The sequence below is a fragment of the Pristiophorus japonicus genome, chromosome 2 (assembly GCF_044704955.1).
Source record: "Pristiophorus japonicus isolate sPriJap1 chromosome 2, sPriJap1.hap1, whole genome shotgun sequence".
Lineage (NCBI taxonomy): Eukaryota > Metazoa > Chordata > Chondrichthyes > Pristiophoridae > Pristiophorus > Pristiophorus japonicus.
In genome coordinates, this window is record NC_091978.1 from 359,867,255 (window position 1) to 359,891,232 (window position 23,978).

The following is a 23,978-nucleotide window of genomic DNA, read 5'->3' on the forward strand; positions in this document are numbered from 1 at the left end:
TATTGACCAGGAGTCTGGAAATAACTTCCCTACTCGTCTTCGAAATAGTATCACAGGAACTTTTGCGTCTACCCGAGAGAGCAGACGGGACCTCCGTTTAACATCTCACCGGAAAGACGGCACCCCCAACAATGCAGTGCTCCCTCAGCACTGCATGGGTTTAAAGGTCGAGCTCTGTCAAGCCCGTGTGGTGGCTGGTGTGCAACGGTCACCACCACACGTTAAAAAAAAATCACGTACAGGCATCTTCTACACCCTCAATTGGAGTTCAGGACTGGAACATCGGGTCCTTCATTGAAACACCTGTGGACTCATGTGGAAGCAAGTCATCCTCGTTCGAGGGACCGCCTATGATGATGATGATGGAGCGTCAGCCTAGATTTATGTGCTCAAGTTCCTGGAGTGGGACTTGAACCCACAACCTTCTGAGCCAGAGGGCGAGGGTGCTACCCACTGTAACCACAGCTGATAAATTAATATTGAATGATAAGCAGCAACTCAATGCCACTCCAGTCCATTCCACACATGCCTTGGGAAAGACACAAACTCTTTACAGCTGCCGCTGCCCCCTCCCCCGCCTCTGCTGCTGCTCAGAACTTGTTGAGGCCAGTTCGTTGGATATGTTCAAAAGGGATCAAGGGGTATGGAGAGAAAGCAGGAAAGGGAGTACTGAGGTGAATGATCAGCCATGTTCTTATTGAATGGCGGTGCAGGCTCCAAGGGCCGAATGGCCTACTCCTGCCCCTATTTTCTATGTTTCTAACCCAAGAATCGGGTGTTTCGCCGGGGCTTTTACTGCGATCTCCGGCTCAGACTCCCAACACTTGCTGCTGCTCAACAAGGGAGGCGAGTGAGGCTGAGGCCGCGCCTCGGCAGTGAGACGAAGTGAAGCCAGGGAGTAGGGAATAAAGGTGTGGGGGGGGGTGTTGGCCACTGATCCAGCAGCCGCTTTGTAGGTAGCAGTAACCCTCACACACACTCACACTCACTGAGTTACCTGAAAACTCAGAGCCGCCGCCGCCGCTTGTTTAATCAACGCCAATGCAGTGGGGGACCCGAAAAGCGGGACCGGATGTTACCCGTTGCTAGGGGGGGAAGGCGGGGGGACAAATAAAACGGTGGGACCGGAAGTTGTGCAAGGCGGCTGCTGTGACTGAGGTTGGAGCAATGACATTAAACACTCCAGACATTCAGTTACACTGAGGCCAGTGCTGGCTGGTCATGGTTCCCCCCCCCCTCTTTAATTATTGATGTTGTTTCTATATTATTAATAATTCCATTTTGTGCTTCACCTTTGCAGGACATGGCTGTTCCCAACTTGGAGCTGGACCCACTCTTCCTGAAAGCCTTGGGGTATCTCCATTCCAAGAGTAAAGACTCAGCAGAGAAGCTGAAAGCCCTGCTGGATGAGACTTTGGCCAGAGGCAGCGATTGCAGCTTTCGACAGCCACAAAAGGTACAAGTTTTTAAAAATATATAATATATATATATGACTGAAAGCTTTTGATATAGCAAAGAAACATTTCCTTGGGGTTGGGGGGAGATGAATGGTTCCATCGATTTGATATGGTCACTGAGAGGAGAGGGATTAGGCGAAGTTTCTTTACACAGATGGTTGTTGGAGTTGCGAAATGCTTTGCCACAGGCAATGAATGAGGCAGAGACCATTGCATCTTTTAAGGGAAAATTGGATAAATATTGGAAGCTGCAGTTGATACAGGGCTGTGGGGATGGCACAGTACAGTGGGATCAGGTTTGGATTGGTCTGGCAAAGAACTGGCACAGACTCAATGGGCCGAATGGCCTCCTTCTGTGCTGTAAATGTCTAGGAGCTGGTCATTTAAACAATAGTTCTCTGCTAAAGTGATCTCAGTCGGACCTCCATGTAACTGATTACATGGTGACTCTGCCAAACATTAAGGTACACATCTGCAATTTTTGAGATGTGTGAGCAGTTACTCAAAGAAAAATCACCAGGGGGGAGGAGAGGTTGAGTAGGAGAAGAAGAATGGTGGGTACAGAACTAAATCTGTGGTGTTCTCACAAGCAGTGGCTTTATAGCTCTGAGTTTTTGATCTGTCACATTTAGGGGTAATGCCAACCAAGCCTGGTCAATTCTCCTATGGATGAGGGAAAATCAGAAGACCAATCTTGTTTAGATCTCCTTGTGGCTAGATATAGAGTAACATTGGAAACACCAGAGCGGATTTCCTTTCTACCTTCTTGGCAGGGCATGGTGTGTGAAAAGGACAAATAAGAGGGTATGGGAAACCAAGTGTTGACACAATGCCTCAAATTATGATCATTGTTTCATTGAAAATGTTGGTATAGTATTTCTAAACATATATATATATGTCATGTCTGGAATGCCATAAGAAATGGTACGATGGGAGCCATTGTACATAGTTTAAAATCAGTTTCTATGTTAGTGAGACAGCTATAAACTTTGATGGAAACAGCAATCTCATCATCAAAAACTACATCCGCTTTGGGATTATTTGTGTGGTGACCACCAGAAGCCTAATTTATAGACATGAGGTACATTACAGGTACCTAAGGAATCAGTGGCCTAGAAATTGCAGTTGGGGGCGTACGTCTCCGATCTGCGAAATATTTACAAATTTACCTCCAGGCTGTGGTCTCTGGTCACCAGGCATATGGCTGGGTAAAGGCCCATGGATCCCAGGAACACAGGCGGTTTGGAAGCATCCTTGGGATCATGTGGGCCCGGTCCTCCAATCATAAAGGAGGATTTCATTACAATCATTTATGAAGGGAATCCCCTAATGATATGAAATGGAATTCCCAAATAACTCTACAATGTACAAAATTCTAATAATTATAAATGTACTGAATTGCAATTTTATTCACAAGTCCTTTCGTTGCACCAACCTCAATAAAAATTAAATTTTTTGATAAAATATTTTAAACTTCTTAATTTAGGCAAATATTTGCATAAACTCATTTAAAGTGTATGTGCATAATTTCAGATTTTAAATGTTTTATTTAAGCCTTGTATATAACCAATGAAAGCAGGCCCTACGCCTAATTTTTTCCAGCCTTAAGAGTTGCGTGGGTAGTTGTTGGGCAAATATTCCAACTCTGCGCCAGCAATATTCATTTTTCAGTCAATTCGGATGACCTGACAAGGCGTACTTTGACAGATTGCAAGTTCTGGATTTCGCACAGGCGCAAATGCATAAGGAAATCGGAACTTCGTTGGTGAAGTGGGAGTTCGTTGGTGAGGCGGGAGATCGAGGAGCCAGAGGCCTATAAAGGCCCGTGAGTGAGGAGTCCGGGGAGTTCGTTGGTGAGGCAGGAGATTGAGGAGCCAGAGGCCTATAAAGGCCCGTGAGCGGGGAGTTCGTTGGTGAGCGGGGAGTTCGTTGGTGAGGCGGGAGATTGAGGAGCCAGAGGCCTATAAAGGCCCGTGAGCGAGGAGTCCGAGGAGTTCGTTGGTGAAACCTACCGGTGCAGCTGCAGCAAGGAGGCAAAAAAGAAGTAGAAAGAAATCGAAAGGTGACGTCACAGCCAAAGGATTGGCTGGTGATTGGTGAATAGTTTTTCTTTTTCTTTTCTTTATCAGGTTGTTGCCCAATCAGGTTAATCTAAGGGTTAAGTCATGGCAGGAGAGCTCGGACACGTGTTATGCTCCTCCTGTACTATGTGGGAACTCGGGGACGCTTCCGGTGTCCAGTGTCCCTGACGACTACGTGTGCGGGAAGTGCATCCGCCTCCAGCTCCTGACGGACTGGATTACGGAACTGGAGCTGCGGGTGGATTCACTCTGGAGCATCCACGATGCTGAGAATGACGTGAATAGCACGTTTAGCGAGTTGGTCTTACAGCCAGATAGGGAATGGAAGACCAACAGGAAGAGCAGTGCAGGGATCCCCTGCGGTCATCCCCCTGCAAAACAGATACACCGGTTTGAGCACTGTTGAGGGGGATGACTCATCAGGGGAGAGTAGCAGCAGCCAAGTTCATGGCACTGTGGCTGGCTCTGCTGCACAGGAGGGCAGGAAAAAGAGTGGGAGAGCGATAGTGGTAGGAGATTCAATTGTATGGGGAATAGATAGGCGTTTCTGCGGCCGCAACCAAGACTCCAGGATGGTATGTTGCCTCCCTGGTGCAAGGGTGAAGGATGTCTCAGAGCGGGCGCAGGACATTTTGAAAAGGGAGGGTGAACAGCCAGTTGTCGTGCATATAGGTACCAATGATATAGGTAAAAAACGGGATGAGGTCCTACGAGACGAATTTAGGGAGCTAAGAGTTAAATTAAAAAGTAGGACCTCAAAAGTAGTAATCTCAGGATTGCTACCAATGCCACGTGCTAGTCAGAGTAGGAATCGTAGGATAGCTCAGATGAATACGTGGCTTGAGCAGTGGTGCAGAAGGGAAGGATTCAAATTCCTGGGGCATTAGAACCGGTTCTGGGGGAGGTGGACCAGTACAAACCGGACGTTCTGCACCTGGACAGGACCGGAACCATTGTCCTAGGGGGAGTGTTTGCTAGTGCTGTTGGGGACGAGTTAAACTAATATGGCAGGGGGATGGGAACCTATGCAGGGAGACAGAGGGAAATAAAATGGAGTCAGAAGCAAAAGATAGAAAGGAGAATAGTAAAAGTGGAGGGCAGAGAAACCCAAGGCAAAATACAACAAGGGCCACATTACAGCAAAATTCTAAAGGGGCAAAATGTGTAAAAAAAAAAAAAAGACAAGCCTGAAGGCTCTGTGCCTCAATGCAAGGAATATTCGGAATAAGGTGGACGAATTAACTGCGCAGATAGCAGTTAACGGATGTGATGTGATTGGCATCACGGAGACATGGCTCCAGGGTGACCAAGGCTGGGAACTCAACATCCAAGGGTATTCAGCATTTAAGAAGGATAGACAGAAAGAAAAAGGAGGCGGGGTGGCGTTGCTGGTTAAAGAGGAAATTAATGCAATTGTAAGGAAGGACATTAGCTTGGATGATGTGGAATCGGTATGGGTGGAGCTACGGAATACCAAAGGGCAGAAACGCTAGTGGGAGTTGTGTACAGGCCACCAAATAGTAGTAGTGAGGTTGGGGACTTCATCAAACAAGAAATAAGGGATGTGTGCAATAAAGGTACAGCAGTAATCATGGGCGACTTTAATCTATATATAGATTGGGCTAACCTAACTGGTAAAAATGCAGTGGAGGAGGATTTCCTGGAGTGTATTAGGGATGGTTTTCTAGACCAATATGTCGAGGAACCAACCAGAGAGCTGGCCATCCTAGACTGGGTGATGTGTAATGAGAAGGGATTAATTAGCAATCTTGTTGTGTGAGGCCCCTTGGGGAAGAATGACCATAACATGGTAGAATTCTTTATTAAGATGGAGAGTGACACAGTTAATTCAAAAACTCGGGTCCTGAACTAAGGAAAGGTAACTTTGATAGTATGAGGCGCGAATTGGCTAGATTAGACTGGCAAATGATACTTAAAGGGTTGACGGTGCATAGGCAATGGCAAATCTTTAAAGATCATATGGATGAACTTCAACAATTGTGCATCCCTGGAAAGGTGGCTCAACTGTGGCTTACGAGAAATTAAGGATAGTGTTAAATCTAAGGAAGAGGCATATAAATTAGTCAGAAAAAGCAGCAAACCTGAGGACTGGGAGAAATTTAGAATTCAGCAGAGGAGGACAAAGGGTTTAATTAAGAGGGGGAAAATACACCCAACAGCAAAGCTGAGATCAGCAGCCCAATCTGCATAGAGACATTTTGATGCAAAGCTGCATCCTATCACCTGTCATTGTGATGTTGCTTCAAAACTCTGGTTTGTGAACATGAGAGAGAATACATTATTTATTTATTTATTTTTTTATTTTAAATGATCATCCTCTGAATATGACTGGATAGACTGGGCCTGTATTCAGTGGAGTTTAGAAGACTAAGAGGGGATCTCATAGAAACATATAAAATTCTGACAGGACTGGACAGGTTAGATGCAGGAAGAATGTTCCCGATGTTGGGGAAGTCCAGAACCAGGGGTCACAGTCTAAGGATAAGGGGTAAGCCATTTAGGACCGAGATGAGGAGAAACTTCTTCACTCAGAGAGTTGTTAACCTGTGGAATTCCCTACCGCAGAGAGTTGTTGATGCCAATTCATTGGATATATTCAAGAGAGAGTTAGATATGGCTCTTACGGCTAAAGGGATCAAGGAGTATGGAGAGAAAGCAGGAAAGGGGTACTGAGGTGAATGATCAGCCATGATCTTATTGAATGGCGGTGCAGGCTCGAAGGGTCGAATGGCCTATTCCTGCACCTATTTTCTATGTTTCTATGTTCATTTTTAAAATAGGCTAAGAAGATTCTCTGGCTGGCATCGTTCTGAAATGTAGCAGTTTGTCTCAGTTGGTAGTACTGTCACCTACCTCTGAGGCAATAAGTTGTGGGTTCAAGCCCCTTTCTGGATCTTGAGGAAATAGTCAAGCTGACCCCTCAGTCCCCTCAATGAGGGACTTGTGCACTGTTGGAGGTGCCATTTTTTGGATGAGAATTTAACCTGAGGCCGTGTTTGCCTGGTCAGATGGATGTAAAATGTCCATTGAAGAGGAGAGGGGGAATTTTCCTGGTGTCCTGGCCAACATTCTTCCCTGAACCAACCCACCAAAAATAAATTAACGGGTCATTTATCTCATTGCTGTTTGTGGGATCTTGCTGTGCACAAATTGGCTGCCACATTTGTCTACACAACAGCAGTGAATACACTTCAAAAGTAATTTATTGGCTGTGAAGCACTTTGGGGTATTCTAAGATGCTATATAAATGTTCAGGCTTAGTATTTTTTGAGAGAATGAGGTATTGCTATTTACAGTTGCTTCCCCCTCTGACCTAGCTTCCTTCCCGAGCTTGCTCCCTTGTATATGAACACACAAGAGTTCTCGATTAATACCCACCAACCTCAATACATTTAACATCTGGGACCTTGAAGGGCGCAGCAGAAAAATCTGTTGCAAAGGGGAGCCACTGGGTCACAACTCCTGCATGTTTAATTTGTGAACAACACATTTGAAACTTGGAGCACCCAAACTGATAGAAATGAAAGTAGTCCATTCAGCCTCTCGAGCCTGTTCCGCCATTCAATTAGACCATGGCTGACCTGTACCTCAACATTAACCTGCATTTGCTCCATATCCCTTGATACCCTTATCTAACAAAACTCTATCGATCTCCGTCTTGAATATTGCAATCGACCCTCAGCAGCCACAGCCTTTTCAGGGAGCGAGTTCCAGATTTCCACTACCCTTTGTGTGGAAAAAGTGCTTCCTGATTTCACACCTAAATGGCCCGGTGCTAATTTTCAGATTCTGTCCTCTTGTTCTGGATTCTCCCACCAGAGGAAAGAGCTTCTCTGTATCTGCCCTATCAAATCCCTTAATCATTTTCAATACCTGGATTTGATCACCCCTCAACCTTCAAAACTCAAGGGGATACAAGGCAGTAATTTAACTCTGGTATCTTTCTTAAGGATCGGCACCCAAAAATGGATGCAGTGAGATCTGACGACAGCTCTGTACAACTGAAGCATCACTTCCTCATTTGAATTCCAAACCTCTTGAGTTAAAGGCCAACATAGAAACATAGAAATTGACAGCGCAGAAGGAGGCCATTTCGGCCCATCGTGTCCGCGCCAGCCGATAAAGAGTCGCACGGCCCTCGGTCAGCAGCCCTGAAGGTTACATATAAACCAATGAACAATGGCGGGAAGGTAAAGAGCACCCAGCCCAACCAGTCCGCCCCACACAATTGCGACACTCCCTGCACCGAAACATTCTTCACTCCAACCCAACCAGAACCATGTGATCTCCTGGGAGAGATAAAAACCCAGTCCAATTCGGGGGGGGGGAAATTCCTCTCCGACCCATCCAGGCAATCAAAACTAGTCCAGGAGATCACCCTGACTATATTCGATTTCCTGTAGTATCATGCCTTGAGCCTTTTTAATGAAAAACTGTGACTAAGACGCAGTTGGCTCAGCTAAATCTGGCAGGATGAATGGAGAAGGAACAACCATGCCACAATCTTTGTATTCATTTTACCTTCCTCCTCTTTTTCATGAGCTTCTTATATCTTCTGTTTATTTCTTGGGTTAATTTCTTTTCTCTTCCTCACCCTCCAGTTTTTCTTTTCAGCGCTTCAGCATCCTAATTTTTCCTTTCCTTCACTTGCCTTTTTCCCCCTTGATGTCGCCGTGCTGTTACAACGATTTTAGTAACGTTTAATGGTGACAGCAATTTTTTTTTGTATTCTGTCCACTAGGACAGGCACTCAACTGTGCAATTATAGATTTGTGTCTGGAGATTTTGAAACTGTAATACTAGGGTGAGGTACTTATGACCACAGATCTGTCACTCCGATGGTCAATGGTGGAACTAATTTGAGGTGATGAATTGAATAGTATTCGCACATCATTAAAACATACTGATCTAAGTGTGATTTCCCCCTACGCCCATATGCTATATATATCTAGTGACAACACATTTATCCATGATTCTGTGTGTAAATGACACCCCCATCCCCATCCCCAACAGTACTCAGTTAGAATGACCACAGATGGCAAATACACCAAATTGTGTTTCTCGTTTTTCTGCTGTAATTTGGCCTGGCATGGCAGAACAATTTGTCTGGACATGTCAACAAGTATTTGTAGTTTGCTGTGATTTCAGCTGTAACGCAGCCTGACTTATGTGAGGTACTTTTGGCTTGCTGTTGACCCTGTCCGTCGTTGTGGTGCCTCTTGGCTCCAAGAAGGGAGGATTTCATCCCAATCATCATACTCCCAGGTGCTGCAGCCGACTGATTTGTCTCCATTTCAGAAACCATGTATTAAGTTGCTGTATATTCCTTGTGTAGGAAGTTGAAACACCCAAGATATCGACTGGCTCTAAATCCAGTTCCGCAAAGCAGGAGTCCAAAGTGTCCTCGTCACTGTCGTCGGGCAATAATGGAAAGTCTAGTTCCAGTGAGAAAGCCAAGAAGGAAACTGAGAAGAGACCAGTTGAAAAGGTAAGTTTCTGGCCGAATTACTTCAGCAACTTCATTTAGATCTTTATATACACAGAAACCATTTACTGTACAAGAAGGAGTTCACATTTATTGCATGAAACTGTGAATCTTAAATAATCATGAATTGGAATAATATAACTGAAACTTAATCTTGTGCACATGTGAACCAGAAAATGTACAGTTTTATCCTGAAGAAAGTCATTATCTTTAGTTGAAAGGCAATGGGATTGCTCATAATGGGATTTGGACTTAAATTGGCTGCACTGCATTTTGTCCTAAAACAAGGAATGTAAATCTGTAGTGCACTGCTGTTTATCTTTAATTAATTTATAATTGATTATTTAACCCTGTGGATGTTTCCCATTTTGAAAGGTTAAACTAGAGCCCCAGGAGGGAGTTGACTCCCAGAAAAAAGCCAGGCTGGAGAAGCCGGAGAATCGATCTTCTCCTATCACTGTTCAGTCCAGTAAGGACCTGCCCGGCTTCGAGAGCGCAGAGGATTTTGCCATGGAAATGGGACTGGCATGTGTGGTGTGTCGGTACGTGAGATTTTATTTTTACAGATCGATCCAGTTGCACACACGGAGTCGGGAGCAAGTGTAGTGTTTATGGTGACATATAAACATAGAAAATAGGTGCAGGAGTAGGCCATTTGGCCCTTCGAGCCTGCACCGCCATTCAATGAGTTCATGGCTGAACATGCAACTTCAGTACCCCATTCTTGCTTTCTCGCCATACGCCTTGATCCCCCTAGTAGTAAGTAGTGATGCAGGGATAGCGGGCGGGGGATAATTGGACTAGAGCACGCAGAGGCGATTCGTTTCTCATTTTAAAGTCATACATTCTGTCCTCATTCTTAACCTTTCAGCATTTAATTGCTTGGGTTCATGAAGAGGTTTTGATAGTGAATGGGGAGAGACGGGAGGGTCGGTAACTGGAGAATACGGATTTAAAGTAATTGGCCAGTGAACCAGAGGTGACATGAGAACATTTGTTTTACGCGACGAGTTGTTACGATCTGGAATGCACTGTCTGAAAGCTCGGTGGAAGCAGATTCAACCATAAATTCAAAAGGGAATTGGATATATTCTTGAAGGTAAAAATTTGCAGGGCTATGGGGAAAGAGTGAGGGATTGGGACTAATTGGATGGCTCTTTCAGAGATTCAGCACAGACACGATGGGCTGAATAGCCGCCTTCTGTGCTGCAAGATTCTACGATTGTATTCTGTTCTATTTCCATCGTAACTTCCTATGTCCAGGTTTATAATGAAAGCTGCCCATGCAAATGTGGCACGCTATATACTTGCCACTTTATAATGCCGCAGTTCCTGTGTTAATTTTCTAGGTATGGGAGTGAAGGTAAAAACTTTGGAATTACTCGAGGTAGTTTTATTTTGTGGTGGGAGAATCGTAGGTTAGTACAGAAGGGTGAGCGGGGTGGGAAGCACGCCTCCCTCGTCTGTGCCTGACCTTTGTAATCTCCTACCTGCACCTGCTCCTGAGTCAGTCTATGTATAGAGTCTATGGCCCCAAGTTTCCACATGATTTGTTCCTGATTTTTAGGAGCAACTGGTGGAGAACGAAGTATCTTAGAAATCGCAATTCTCCACATTTACGTTTTCTGCAGATCTAGTCAGGTAGAACAGTTTCACTTTTGAACGGCGGGGTGGGGGGGGGGGGGGGAGGCAGTAAGGGCCCGACCGACCCGTTCCCGACGGCGGGGGTGGGGAGGCAGTAAGGGTCCGACCGACCCGTTCCTGACGGCGGGGGGGGGGGGGGGAGGCAGTAAGGGTCCGACCGACCCGTTCCCGACGGCGGGGTGGGGGGGGGGGGGGGGGGAAGGCAGTAAGGGCCCGACCGACCCGTTCCCGACGGCGGGGGGGGGGGGGGGGGGGAGGCAGTAAGGGCCCGACCGACCCATTCCCGACGGCGGGGGGGGGCGGGAGGCAGTAAGGGCCCGACCGACCCGTTTCTGGCGGGGGTGGGGGAGGCAGTAAGGGCCTGACCAACCCGTTCCCGACGGCGGGGTGGGGGGGGGGGGGGGAGGCAGTAAGGGCCCGACCGACCCGTTCCCGACGGCGGGGGCGGGGGAGGCAGTGAGAAGGCTGCAGGAAGCCTCAGAAGTTCAGGCAGCCATTCCCGACGGCAGTGGGGGGGTGAGGCCCCCCTGCCGTCGGTCGGGCCCGTCGGGAAACGGCTGCCTCAACTTCTGAGGCTTCCTGCAGCCTTCTCACTGCTGCAAGAAGCCTCAGTGCTGATCATGGAAGGGCAATGTGGTTGTATTAAAAAATTTTAAAAAATTAAACAGCTACAAAGAACACAAAAATGGCCAAGTGCCAATGTTTCCTTCACACTGCGCGTGCGCGAACGCTCCAACGCGCACGCGCAGGGTTGCCGGCACAAAAAAAACTAATTTAAATTGTACCCGCCCCCTCCTACTTACAAAATTGGCGCGAGTGGTAGGCTCCGCCCCCTGGGCGCCGCGCCAAGCTGACATCGAGCTGCAAAGCGCTCGAGAATAGCGCGTTTTTTTTCAGGCGCCGTTTTCGGCGCGAAAAACGGGCGCCCAGCTCGGAGGGGCGCCTGTTTTGCCATGTGTGGAAACTTGGGGCCTATATACATAGAAACATAGAAAATAGGTGCAGGAGTAGGCCATTCGGCCCTTCGAGCCTGCATCACCATTCAATAGGATCACGGCTGATCATGCAACTTCAGTACCCCATTCCTGCTTTCTCTCCATGCCCCTTGATCCTGGATAGCTCTTCAGAACCCTTACATCTAACTCCCTTTTGAATATATCTAACGAACTGGCCTCAACAACTTTCTGTGGTAGAGACTTCCACAGGTTCACAATTCTCTGAGTGAAGAAGTTTCCCCTCATCTCGGTCCTAAATGGCTTATCCCTTATCCTTAGACTGTGACCCCTGGTTCTGGACTTCCCCAACATCGGGAACATTCTTCCTGCATTAACCTGTCCAATCCCGTCAGAATTTTATATGTTTCTATAGGATCCCTTCTCATTCTTCTAAATTCCAGATAGAGTATCTGTGACTGTTTTTTCTTGCCCCATCCACTTGTTTCCGAAGAGGGGTTCTGCTCTAGAGCCAAATTAGAAGGCTGTTGAGAATGAAAAATACTTGGTAAATGATGCCAAAAGTACAAAGTTACAGGATAATCACGTTCTGGTGGCCATAAAGGTGAAAAGTTCAGAAAATAAAGGGTGATAAGTTGTATTGCGCGGGTGTGCTTGTGTGCTTTCCAAAGCAGTAAAAAAAACTATTCACATCACTTTAAACAACTGAGAGTGCAATCCATAGTTAACTGTAGAGTAACATTGAGTATATTTCATAGCTAATCGCAGAGTAACTTTATGACAAGGTCTTCAAAATCTTCCCAAACAAATTGTCTCCTATGAGGAGAGATTGAGAAGACTCTGCCTGTATTCTCTAGAATTTAGAAGAATGAGAGGTGATCTCATTGAAACATACACATTTTTTCAGGGCTTGACAGGGTAAATTTAGTGAGGATATTTCCTCTGGCTGGGGAGTCTAGAACCAGGGGTCACTGTCTCAGAATAAGGGCTTGGCCATGAGATGAGGAGAACCTTCTTCACTCAGGGGGTGGTGAATCTCTGGAATTCCCTACCCAGAGGGCTGTGGAAATTCAGTCTTTAAGTATATTCAAGACAGATCTTTTCTATAAAGGGGTACTGAAGGAATGATCAGCCATGATCTGATTGAATGGCGATGCAGGCTCGAAGGGCCAATGGCCTACTCCTGCACTTATTTTCTATGTTTCTATCAATAGATTTTTGATTATTAAGGGAATCGAGAGATATGGGAACAGTGCAGGGAAGTGGGATGAGGTAGAAGATCAGCCACGATCTCATTAAGTGGCAGAGCAGGTTCGAGGGGCCAAATGGCCTACTCCTGCTCCTAATTCTTATGTTCTTAAATCTTTGCATGTTATCTTGGAAATGTTAAGTGGGCTCTAATGGCTGGTGACAGAGAGCGGCAGAAAAATAAACGTTGAAAAATCTTCAATACATCAAGTCACCGGGTGGGATTGGGGAGGGGTGGTGCAGTGCATTTTTGCTGTCTTCACTGTCAAGACTTGTCTTCGCTCTATGCTGGCTACAACAGTCCTGTGTAAAACGAGTTTGGGCAGCTGCATGCAGCACTAGGCCATCTCATCTTGATGTACAGAAAATATACAACACATCAAACATGTCAAGGATCAAATTGCAGGTTGTGCAATGTCTTCAAATGGCCGTGACAAGCCATTTGTGCCTTTAGCTGTGCCCTTCAATTAAAACGTATTCCCAGGCACGTCCCTTATTTGCTGACTTTCGCAGTTATGCAGCTGAAATAGAATACTCAGCAATTTATGAATCCGATCTGTAGCCCAGTGCTCCACCTCACTCTACCTCTGGGAGTGGCTCACTCTTTGGTAATCACACTGAAGAATTAGTGACTGATGTAAAAACTGCAAGTTTATGATGTGTCATTTCAGAGTTATCGGGGAATAATCTGTACATGGTGTAATACCCTTTTCATAGCACTGAAGTGTATAATAGAATAAGATAGTCTATTGTGTTTTTTAATGGCACTAACAATTACAGATTAACTGTTTGTTACTTTGCTTATAGCCAGATGACTGTTACATCAGGAAATCAGCTGGTAGAATGTCAAGAATGCCACAATCTCTACCACCAAGACTGCCACAAACCCCAAGTGACGGACAAGGATGTGAATGACCCACGGCTAGTATGGTATTGTGCCCGCTGTACAAGGCAGATGAAGAAAATGGTAAGCGTTTACGAACATAAGAAATAGGAACAGGAGTAGGCCATTTGGCCCCTCAAGCCTGCTCCGCCATTCAATAAGATCATGGCTGATCTGATCTTGTGTTCAGCTCCACTTCCCTGCCCGCTCCCCATAACTCTCTATTCCCTTATCGCTCAAAAATCTGTCTATTGCCACATTAACTATATTTAATGACCCAGCCTCCACAGCTCTCTGGGGCAGAGAATTCCACAGATTTACAACCCTCTGAGAGAAGAAATTCCTCCTCTCAGTTTTAAATGGGCGACCCATTATTCTGAAACTATGCCCCCGAGTTCTAGATTCCCCCATTTAATCTAGTTTCTTTTCCAATCAGTCCATATACCTACACCAAAGTACATAAGAACATGAGAATTAGGAGCAAGAGTTGGCCATACCACCCCTCGAGCCTGCTCCGCCATTTATTAAGATCATGGCTGATCTTCAACCTCAACTCCACTTTCCTGCCCGATCTCCATATTTCCTGATTTCCCCTGGAGTCCAATAGTCTATCTATCTCAGCCTTGAATAAACTCAATGACTCCGCATCCACAGCCCTTTGGGGCCGAGAATTCCAAATTCCTCCTCATCTCAATCATAAAAAAGTCCGACCCCTTATCCTGAGACTATACCCCCTGGTTCTAGACTCCCCAGTTACAATTGACTGATTCAAGTATAATGATGAGGTACTGGGGCAGAGAATGCTAGCATTGTGACTTTGTGATCTTATCTAATCCTGAGGAAGCGAGAGGATATCACTACTCGGGTACCCTGTGAACCAGAAAGCTATCAATTCAAGACTTTACATTGGCAAAGGTCCAGGAAGAATAGAATGGAAAATTGGAGGGAGAATTACCCAATGCTGATCTTTTGCATGCCCAGCATTGGCTGCAAGTGCAAATCAAGTTGGTTTTGGAGATGATATCTAATAGATGGAATAGATTCCCTTGATTCAGGAATGGTACCACTGGCTTGGAAGATAGCAAATGTAACCTCGCTATTCACGAAAGGAAGGATAGAGAAATCCAGGAACGACAGGCCAGTTAACCTGACATCAGTCGTCGTGAAAATGCTGGAATCCATTATTAAAGAAGTGGTAACAGGGTACTTAAAAAATCATATGATTAGGCAGAGTCAACATAGTTTTATGAAAGGTAAATCGCGTTTGACAACTTTTAGTTTTTTGAGGATGTAACTAGCAGGGTAGATAAAGGGGAACCAGTAGATGTAGTATATTTGTATTTCCCAAAGGCATTCAATAAGGTGCCACCCAAAAGATTGTTAAGCAAGATAAAGGCACATGGGGTTGGTGGGCTAAGGTATTAGCGTGGATAAAGAATTAGTTAACAGACGGAAAACAGAGTCGGGGTAAACGAGTCAATTTAGATTGACAGGCTGTAACTAGTGGGCTGCCGCAAGGATCAGTGCTTAGGCCTCAGCTAGTTACAATCTATATTAATGACTTAGATGAAAGGACCGAGTGTAATGTATGAAAGTTTGCTGATGATTAAAAAGCTAGGTGGAAAAGTAAACTGTGAGGAGGACACAAAGAACCTGCACAGGGATACAGACAGGCTAAATGAATGGGAAATAAGATGTCCGATGGAGTATAATGTGAGGAAGTAAGAGATTATTCACTTTTGGTAGGAAGAATAGAAAAACATAATATTTTTTAAATGGTTAGGAAACTATTAAATGTTGGTGTTCAGAGATATTTGGGTGTCCTAGTACAAGAAACAGAGAGTTAGCATGCAGGTACAGCAAGCAATTAGGAAGGCAAATGACATGTTGGCCTTTATTGCAAGGAGGTTGGAGTACACGAGTAAGGAAATCTTGCTACAATTGTACAGGGCCTTGGTGAGACCACACCTGGAGTACTGTGCACAGTTTTGGTCTCCTTATCTAAGGAAGGATATACTTGCCTTTGAGGCGGTGCAACAAAGGTTCACTAGATTGATCCCTGGGATGAGAGGGTTGTCCTTTGAGGAGAGATTGAGTAGATTGGGCCTATACTCTCTGGAGTTTAGATGAATGAGGTGATCTTATTGAAACATATAAGATTCTGAGGGGTATTGACAGGGTAGATGCTGAGAGGTTGTTTCCCCTGGCTAGAGAATCTAGAACTAGGGGGCATAGTCTTGGGATAAGGGACCGGCCTTTTAAGACTGAGATGAAGAGGAATTTCTTCACTCAGTGGCTTGTGAATCTTTGGAAATCTCTGCCCCAAACCGCTGTGGATGCTCTGCTGTTGAGTATATTTAAGGCTGTGATAGATAGATTTTTGAACTCCAGAGGAATTGAGGGATATAGGGATCGGGCGGGAAAATGGAGTTGAGGTCGAAGATCGACCGTGACCTTACTGAATGGGGGAACAGGCTCGGGGGGGCCTTATGGCCTACTCCTGCTCCTAATTCTTATGTTCTTATGGAGCAAGTTATCTGCCTGACCAGCTTCAGGTGGTGAATGGTAGGGAAGGGCATAATGAGCGTTTTATTTTTTTTAAAGTCATTGATGCACTGGAGAAGGTGATTTGCACAGATGCTTATCAAAACTGAGGGGTTATACCTAATGGGCAAGATTGAACAGGCTGGGGCTGTTTTCTGTAGAAAAGAAAAGGCTGAGGGGTCTCCTGATAGAGGTCTTTAAAATTATGAAAGGGTTTGATAGGGTAGACGTAAGGAAGATGTTTCCACTTGTGGGGAAGACCAAAACTAGAGGTCATAAATAATAAGAAAGTCACTAATAAATCCAATAGGGAATTCAGGAGAAATATCTTTACCCAGAGAGTAGTTAGAATGTGGAACACGGAGTGGTTGAGGCAGATAATATGGATATATTTAAGAGGAAACTGGTTAATCATGAGGGAGAAAGGAATAGAAGAATGTACTGATGGGGTTAAACAAAGAGGAGTCGGGAGGAGACACATGTGGAGCATAAATCCTGACAAGAAGCAGTTGGGCCGAATAGCCTGTTTCTGCACTGTGTGTGGTTCCACATTCCTTCCCCTGGATAAAGTAACTGAGGCTGACAGCTTCTTATGTGGAAAAACTACAGGAAAGAAAGGGCTTTTTCATGGTGCAGCAAGGTTGAGTGAACATTTGTCCAGTATTCCAGGATAGTGCGATGGTGTAACCTAGAAAATTTGTAAAAGATTTTAAAAAACATACTTCAATCGTTGAGGTCAAACTAGGGAAGAGTTACAGTCTTGTGTGAACAAACTAACATCTCTGGTAAGTATGTTCATCACAATGTTTTCTATTCTACTTAGGCACAGAAGACTCAAAAGGCTACTCCGAAAGTTTCCAACTCGGTTGCCAACACTGCTCCATCAGTAAAAGATCCCTTGGTGAAAAAACCCGAGATGAAACTTAAACAAGAAATTACCACATTTCAAGCATTCAAGAGAACCGAAGTGAAGGTGTAGTAACCGCCTCTTGTACAACTTATCTCTGCTAGTGATGGTGGACAGTTACAAATATTGCTCTGTGTACTACTGTTGAAGCCTAAATTCTGCTTTATTTCTATTTAAAACAAGCTGCCATGTGCCCTAAGGAGGTGGATTAGGTGGGATTAGCAGATAATTCAATTTTTTTTCGTGCAAAAAATGACCTAGAACTATCAGGAGCCAACAGTAAGGCAGAAGAATATACCAGTCGCTCTCCTAGAGAATCACAGCCAGGAGAAGTCTTCAGGTGAAGTGGGGCCAGCTGTGTTAAGGACATGTATGACATTCCAACAATCTCTTTTGCAATTGTATAAATTCTTGCAGCTTAGAATGACGATTTTAAAAAAACACTTCATGGATATCTTCGGTTCCTTAGGAACGTTATCCAGCAAGATAAAGCCCTTTGTGGCCAAAATCTAAAATATATTCAATAAGGTGTTATTTATAAAAGCCATAAGCTCTGATTCTTCGGCTTAATTCACACACTCAACTGGTCCAAAGCTGAGTTAGTACCTAGCACTGTACAAATGTGATTGATTCATTTGACGATGTGCCACAGATTTTATTACATAGTACCCCATATAGAATGGCTAAATTGGACTACTTGTCAGAGAGTAGATGTTGGCATTGTGACTCAGGAGAGAGTACTGTTCTTCATATATTGTAGCACTGAGCTAAACTCCCATGAGGGCTGTTGTGGATGCTGTACCAGGGTGCAGGGCATTGCTAATTCTAAAATGCAGTAGTTTGGAGGGGGGTGGGGGGGAATTATTTTGGCGCAGTGCTCAAGGGAGTCCATCTGGGTCTTCCCACTGGGCCAAGCATGTTCCTTGAAAATATCTGGAGAGACTGATATTTTATAATGTGGGGGTCATCATCATCATCATAAGCGGTCCCTCGAACGAGGATGACTTGCTTCCACGTGAGTTCACAGATGTTTCAATGGAGAACCCGATGTTCCAGTCTTGAACTCCAATTAAGTGGGGAGGGGGGCGGGGGGGGGGGGAAGATGTCTGTCTGTGTATTTTTTTAACGTGTGGTGACCGTTGCACATCAGCCACCACATGGGCTTGACAGAGCTCGGCCTTTATCCAGTTAACAAGGACTGCTGCACGGTCCTAGTGCGCGCACACATCGCAGTGTGGGCAGGCCCGTGCTGCCCCTGTGAATCACGTTCTGACCATAAGAGCATAAGAAATAGGAGCAGGAGTAGGCCATTCTTCCCCTCGAGCCTGCTCCACCATTCAATAAGATCGTGGCTGATCTGATCTTGGCCTCAACTACACTTCCCTGCCCACTCCCCATAACCCTTGACTCCCTTAGCCTTCAAAAATCTATCTCCAAAAATTATTCAATGACCCAGCCAATATGGGGGTAGGTAAAGCCGCACCATCAGATTTGGGAAGAGATGGGGAGGACCCTTGGGAGTGTGGGTTAAGATGGGGAAATGTTGCCCTGTAAGGGCTCTGTAGAGCTATCCAGCTTCCGTCCTTAGATCGGAGATCGTGAAGGAGCGATAATTCAGGAATGGAACAGAGCACCAGTCTTTAATTTATTTTTGTTTTTCACTGTTTCTTGTTTCTAACGGGTGGGTTAATCAGAAAGGTGAGGCAGAATTGAGCTTCATTGGACTATCTGTACCCCCTCCAACCCCGTTCTGATGTTTTGCATAGCTTTCTGGATGCCAGCTAATGTTTCGAGAACCATAAAAGGTTGCAGCGCAGGAAGTGGGTCATTCGGCCCATCGTGTCTGTACTGACTCTTTGCTAGAGTCAATCTCACCGCTCTGCTCTCTCCCCATAGCCCTGCATCTAACTCTGCCGCAAGTATTTATCCACTTTTAAAGGCAGTGGAAAGTTTCTTATTGTGGATTATGGTTGATTTGAGGGAAAAAATAATTAAAGGACCATTGAAAGCAAATAATAGTTATAAAAACAATATGTAGTAATACAAAATGTTTTCACCTTTTTTATATAACAACTTGTACTTATATAGCGCCTTTAACTTAGTGAAAAGTTCCAAGTCGCTTCAAAGGAGCATCATGGGATTTTTAAAAATTGACACCGAGCTGCTTAAGTAGGAGTTAGCGCAGGTGACCAAAAGCTTAGTCAAAGAGATGGGTTTTAAGGAGTGTCTTGAAGGAGGAAAGAGAGGTAGAGAGGTGGAGAGGTTTAGGGAGGGAGTTCCAGAGCTTTGGACCTAGGCAACAGAAGGCACGGTCACCAATGGTTGAGCGATTATAATCAGGGATGCTCAAGAGGGCAGAATTAGAAGAGCGCAGATATCTCGGGGGTTGTGGGGCTGAAGGACATTACAGAGATAGAGAGGGGCGAGGCCATGGAGGGATTTGAAAACAAGGATGAGAATTTTGAAATCGAGGCGTTGCTTAACCAGGAACCAATGTAGGTCGGCGAGCACAGGGGTGATGGGTGAGCGGGACTTGGTGCGAGTTAGGACACGGGCATCTGAGTTTTGGATCACCTAGTTTACGTAGGCTAGAATGTGGGAGGCCAGCCAGGAGTGCATTGGAATAGTCAAGTCGAGAGGTAACAAGGGCATGGATGAGGGCTTCGGTAGCGGATGAGCTGAGGCAAGGGCGGAGACGGGCAATGTTACGGAGGTGGAAATAGGCGGTCTTAGTTATGCTGCGGATATGTGGTCGAGAGCTTAATGCAGGGTCAAATATGACACCAAGGTTACGAAACATCAACAATTTTAAAGTAGGGGTGTCCAACAATGTTCCAACAATTTTTTTGGGGGGTGCGTAGTCCCTTTAAAGGGGCTGTGTGGCCTGTTCAAAATCTCCAATTGAACAACCAGTGACAGGCCTGCATGGGACCCACAGACAGCCGCACAGCTTAGCGGGAAAGTTTGTGTCCAACCTGCAACTCCAGGGTCACTTGTGGCCGTGAGCTCTGTCAGTCGAGCCTTCAAAGCTCAGTCCGATTTGTGTTTATTTCTTCCCCTGTTTGAATTTTGTGGACCTGGAGGTTTGTTTCTAATGCAGCTGCACGCTTAGTGGATTAATGCTAAACAAGAACACCAAGGTTGGTATCGGCAGCTTAAGATGCATGGAATTAATCTTTATCTCTGGTCCCTAAATCTCCCTGCTATGCGCCTATGCACCTCACAAAGACAAACTAATGTCCCCTCCTTTTAAAGTAGTCAAATTTAGTCAAGTGACTTGTTTCTGTAAATTAATAGAACATCAACATCCTAAAACTATTTTCTGTGTATACTGATCACGTTCACTCCTGCTAACAACAGGTATAGGCAGCTAAAATGATTCAGTTCAGTGAGTATGTTTTGGCCAGATTGGACGTCGTACCATGATCACAGTTCAAACGTCACAGTCACTGACGGATAGCTCGTCAAGTTGTATCAAGCTAAAGTTAATAACATCACATCGTGTTTTAGGCTGTGAATTAAGTGCTGTGTGTGAAGGAGGGCTAAAATGCTTTAACAGGATGTGATCAAGCACAAAGTGTCGTTCACCCATCACCCCTGTGCTCGCTGACCTACATTAGCACCCAGCCCTCAAACACCCCGATTTTAAAAAAAAAATCCCTCGTGTTCAAATCTCTCCAGGGCCTCGCCCTTCTCTATCTCTGTAACCTCCTCCAGCCCTACAACCCTCTGAGTACTCTGCGTTTTTCCAATTCTTGCCTCTTGTGCATCCCCCACTTCCTTTGCCCCACCATTGGCAGCCATGCCTTCAGATGTCTGGGCCCTATGCTCTGGGATTCCCTCCCTAAACTTCCTCCCTCTCCTACTTTAAGACTCCCTAAAACCTATCCCTTGACCCAGGCTTTTGTTCACCTGTCCTAATGTCACCTTCTTTGGCTCAGTGCCAATTTTGTTGTATGGTAATGCTCCTGTGAAGTGCCTTGGGTCGTTTTACTACGTTATTGGTGCTATATAAATGCGAGTTGTTGTAACCAACTTTATGTAAGCAGCAACTTTATGTAAAAGTCACGAGAGGAGGTGAGTGAAATTTAAGCTATTCTCTTTATAAAGTGTCAGCAGCAGGTCTATACATTTTCACCCTGCCCAATATTGTTTTTTTATAGTTTAAGGCAATTCTTTTTTGTTGTTTGTTTTGCAGACTTCCTCATCTGCTTCTGGGAATTCCTCCAATTCTAATACCTCCTCCTCTTCTGGTAGTGGTCTTACGGGATGGGCTGCCTTTGGTGCTAAAACATCTACTGCAGCACCATCCACGGCTAAACTGGGATCGTCTGCGCAAAGCACCGGTGGCAAGCCGACTGCATCCTCCTCGAGTCAGAAAGCAGTGGGTCTGTCCGGACTGGCGACCTCCAAAGCAGGGCTGGGGTCAAAAATGGCCGCAGGCATCAGCTCCGGTGCCGGGCCCATAAAGCCGCCCCCTCCCCTGACTCTGGGCAAACCGGGTCTGAACCGTTCGTCCAGCAACGACAACGTTAGCAAAGTGGGCTTAACGGGGCCGAGCGGCGGCCAATCCAGCAGCGGGAACGGAGGGGGCACCTCCGCCAGCAGCGGTGGTAACAATGGCGCCAAGACGCCCACCGACACAGGCAACTCCTCCGTCAAGTTGCCGACATCTCAAGAGTCGCAGCTTAACGCCATGAAGCGGCTCCAGATGGTGAAGAAGAAAGCGGCTCAGAAGAAACTTAAGAAGTGAACGCGAATGCGTCCAAACGGTCGTGGTTCTCTGTTGCCTTTGCGTTTCTACACAGAAAGGCTGATGCCTCATCGTTGCCAAGGGGACCAACAAACTTGGGCCCTTGTACACGGAAATAAGATCATAAGAAATAGGAGCAGCAGTAGGCCATTTGGCCCCTCGAGCCTGCTCCACAATTCATCTATCATGGCTGATCTGATCTTGGCCTCAACTCCACTTTCCCGCCTGTTCCCCACTACCCTTGACTCGCCTGTAAGTCACAAATCTGTCTATCTCCGTCTTGAATCCATTCAATGACCCAGCCGCCACAGCTCTCTGGTGTCGAGGATTCCAAAGATTTACAACCCTCTGAGAGAAGAAATTCCTCCTCCTCTCCGTTTTAAATGTGCAACCCCCTTACTCTGAAACTAGATTCCCCCCCCCCACCCCCACGAGGGGGAATGTGTCTTTCCAGATTTTCGTCCTAAGATTTTTTTTTTGGTGAGGGTTGATAGGAGCATAATCCTCTCTCTCTGCCCCTAAAGACCTCATGAGTCATAACGAGTATTTTTTGTCTTTGTTCCGAGTGGCCTCGACCTACGAGCATCAGAAGTAAGAAGCATTAAGCACTGAAGCTTTGGTGCAAGGGAATCGAGAGAATACACTGGCGCACAGCAGAGAGCTCATTAGAGCAATTTTATAAATTGACATTTTTAACAATTAATTTCCTGTCAGCCATTTTTCGTCTTTAAAATAAAAATGCTGTCTGTTTCAAACAAATTGCTGATGATTCGGGCGCTGTTCCTTTCGCAAATGTGTTTGGAGCAGGCCTGATTGATTTGAGAACCAATTTTGATACTAACAGATAATGAGCTTGGTTGTTCAGCAACGCTGTGTCTATTTGTAGGGGAACGATGTCCTCTGTGTGCAAAGCATAGCAAAATGGCAGAGGCCTTCTTTCCAAACTGGTTCTACAGTTTTTCTGCGCATAGCACAGAGCGGAAACCTTCCCCTGAAATGTTTAGCGAGAGTTCTCAACAGGCCAAAAAAGTTTTGCACTTCTCAAAATAAATCCTGAAAGTTGTGTGAGAGACCAGTTTACTGTGATGTTGAAAACAAGGGAGGCTTGAATTCTGTGTCAAATGGACCTTTTTTTTTACATATTTTGTTTTGTGTATATTACTGTTAATGGAGTTGTTGTCTCCATTTGGTGAACTGCACTGGTATTAAAAAAGAATTAATGTCAAACCCCTGTAACTTCCTTTTTTTCTGTGCTGAACAATGTAAAGTTGCCCTCGAAGAATTTGCATTTGTGTATCATCTTTCCTATTCTCACCAAGTCTGATAGTGCTTTACAGCCAATGGGTAGTTTTTAAAGTGCAGCCACTTATTATGTAGTGAGAAGCAGCAGCCGGTTTGCACACAGAAAGGTCCCAGAAACAGCACTGAGATTCATTGTGTTTCCTGTGAGGAGAGTGCTGGCCTGGAAACCAGCAGAATACCCCTGCTCTTCTGCAAATACTGAACTTTTATGTTCACCCAAGCAGGCAGACAGGGTCTTTGCTTAATGCCTCATTTGAAAGGCAGCAACTCAAGACACTGCCACACTTCCTCAGTCCTGCTACATAGTGTCAGGGACCTTTCCCAACTCTAATAATGTCAGGTAAAACCTGTGAAATTTCTCCCCTTCCAAACATGACTTTTTTAAAAAAAAACCCTTATAAATGCTACATTATAGCTTGCATCTTTCAGCCTTGCTCAGTGGTATTTCTCAGTTTCCATAGGGCCAGCGGGACAAGCACCAGAGTTCAATGGGACATTGGACCAATAGGAACGCAGCAACAGGAGCAGGCCATTCAGCCCCTCGAGCCTGTTCCAAGATTGAGTTAGATCATGGCTGATCTGTACATCAGCTTCATTTACCTGCTTTTGCTCCATATATCTCAATACCAATATCTCGCAAAAATTGATCGATCTCAGTCTTGAAATTTTTGATTGTCCCAGCATCCACAGCCTTTTGGGG

The 23,978-nt window shown here is 45.4% G+C and overlaps 2 protein-coding genes across 8 annotated transcripts in view; one reads left to right on the plus strand and one right to left on the minus strand.

The window, feature by feature from the left end:
• gstcd (glutathione S-transferase, C-terminal domain containing) overlaps positions 1–1,075 on the minus strand; it is a 223,611-nt gene extending 222,536 nt beyond the window's left edge. For all 5 annotated transcript variants that reach the window (XR_011591266.1, XM_070872675.1, XM_070872664.1 and 2 more), the window contains exon 1: positions 998–1,075. The gene's annotated coding sequence lies outside the window, so the exon portion shown is untranslated. The remainder of the gene's footprint in view (positions 1–997) is intronic.
• On the plus strand, positions 603–23,203 carry ints12 (integrator complex subunit 12). Of its 3 annotated transcripts, none has more exons than XM_070872681.1 (7): positions 603–674; positions 1,301–1,456; positions 8,895–9,047; positions 9,420–9,586; positions 13,697–13,856; positions 17,140–17,289; positions 21,422–23,203. In XM_070872681.1, the coding sequence occupies exons 1-7, from the start codon at positions 621–623 to the stop codon at positions 21,974–21,976; spliced, it is 1,395 nt and encodes a 464-aa protein (XP_070728782.1). In that variant the 5' UTR covers positions 603–620; the 3' UTR covers positions 21,977–23,203. The 3 variants fall into 3 exon arrangements, with proteins under 3 accessions (XP_070728782.1, XP_070728787.1, XP_070728788.1); XM_070872686.1 differs by lacking the exon at positions 603–674 and adding an exon at positions 1,106–1,158; XM_070872687.1 differs by lacking the exons at positions 603–674; positions 1,301–1,456 and adding an exon at positions 7,594–7,749.
• The last annotated feature ends 775 nt before the right edge of the window (positions 23,204–23,978 follow it).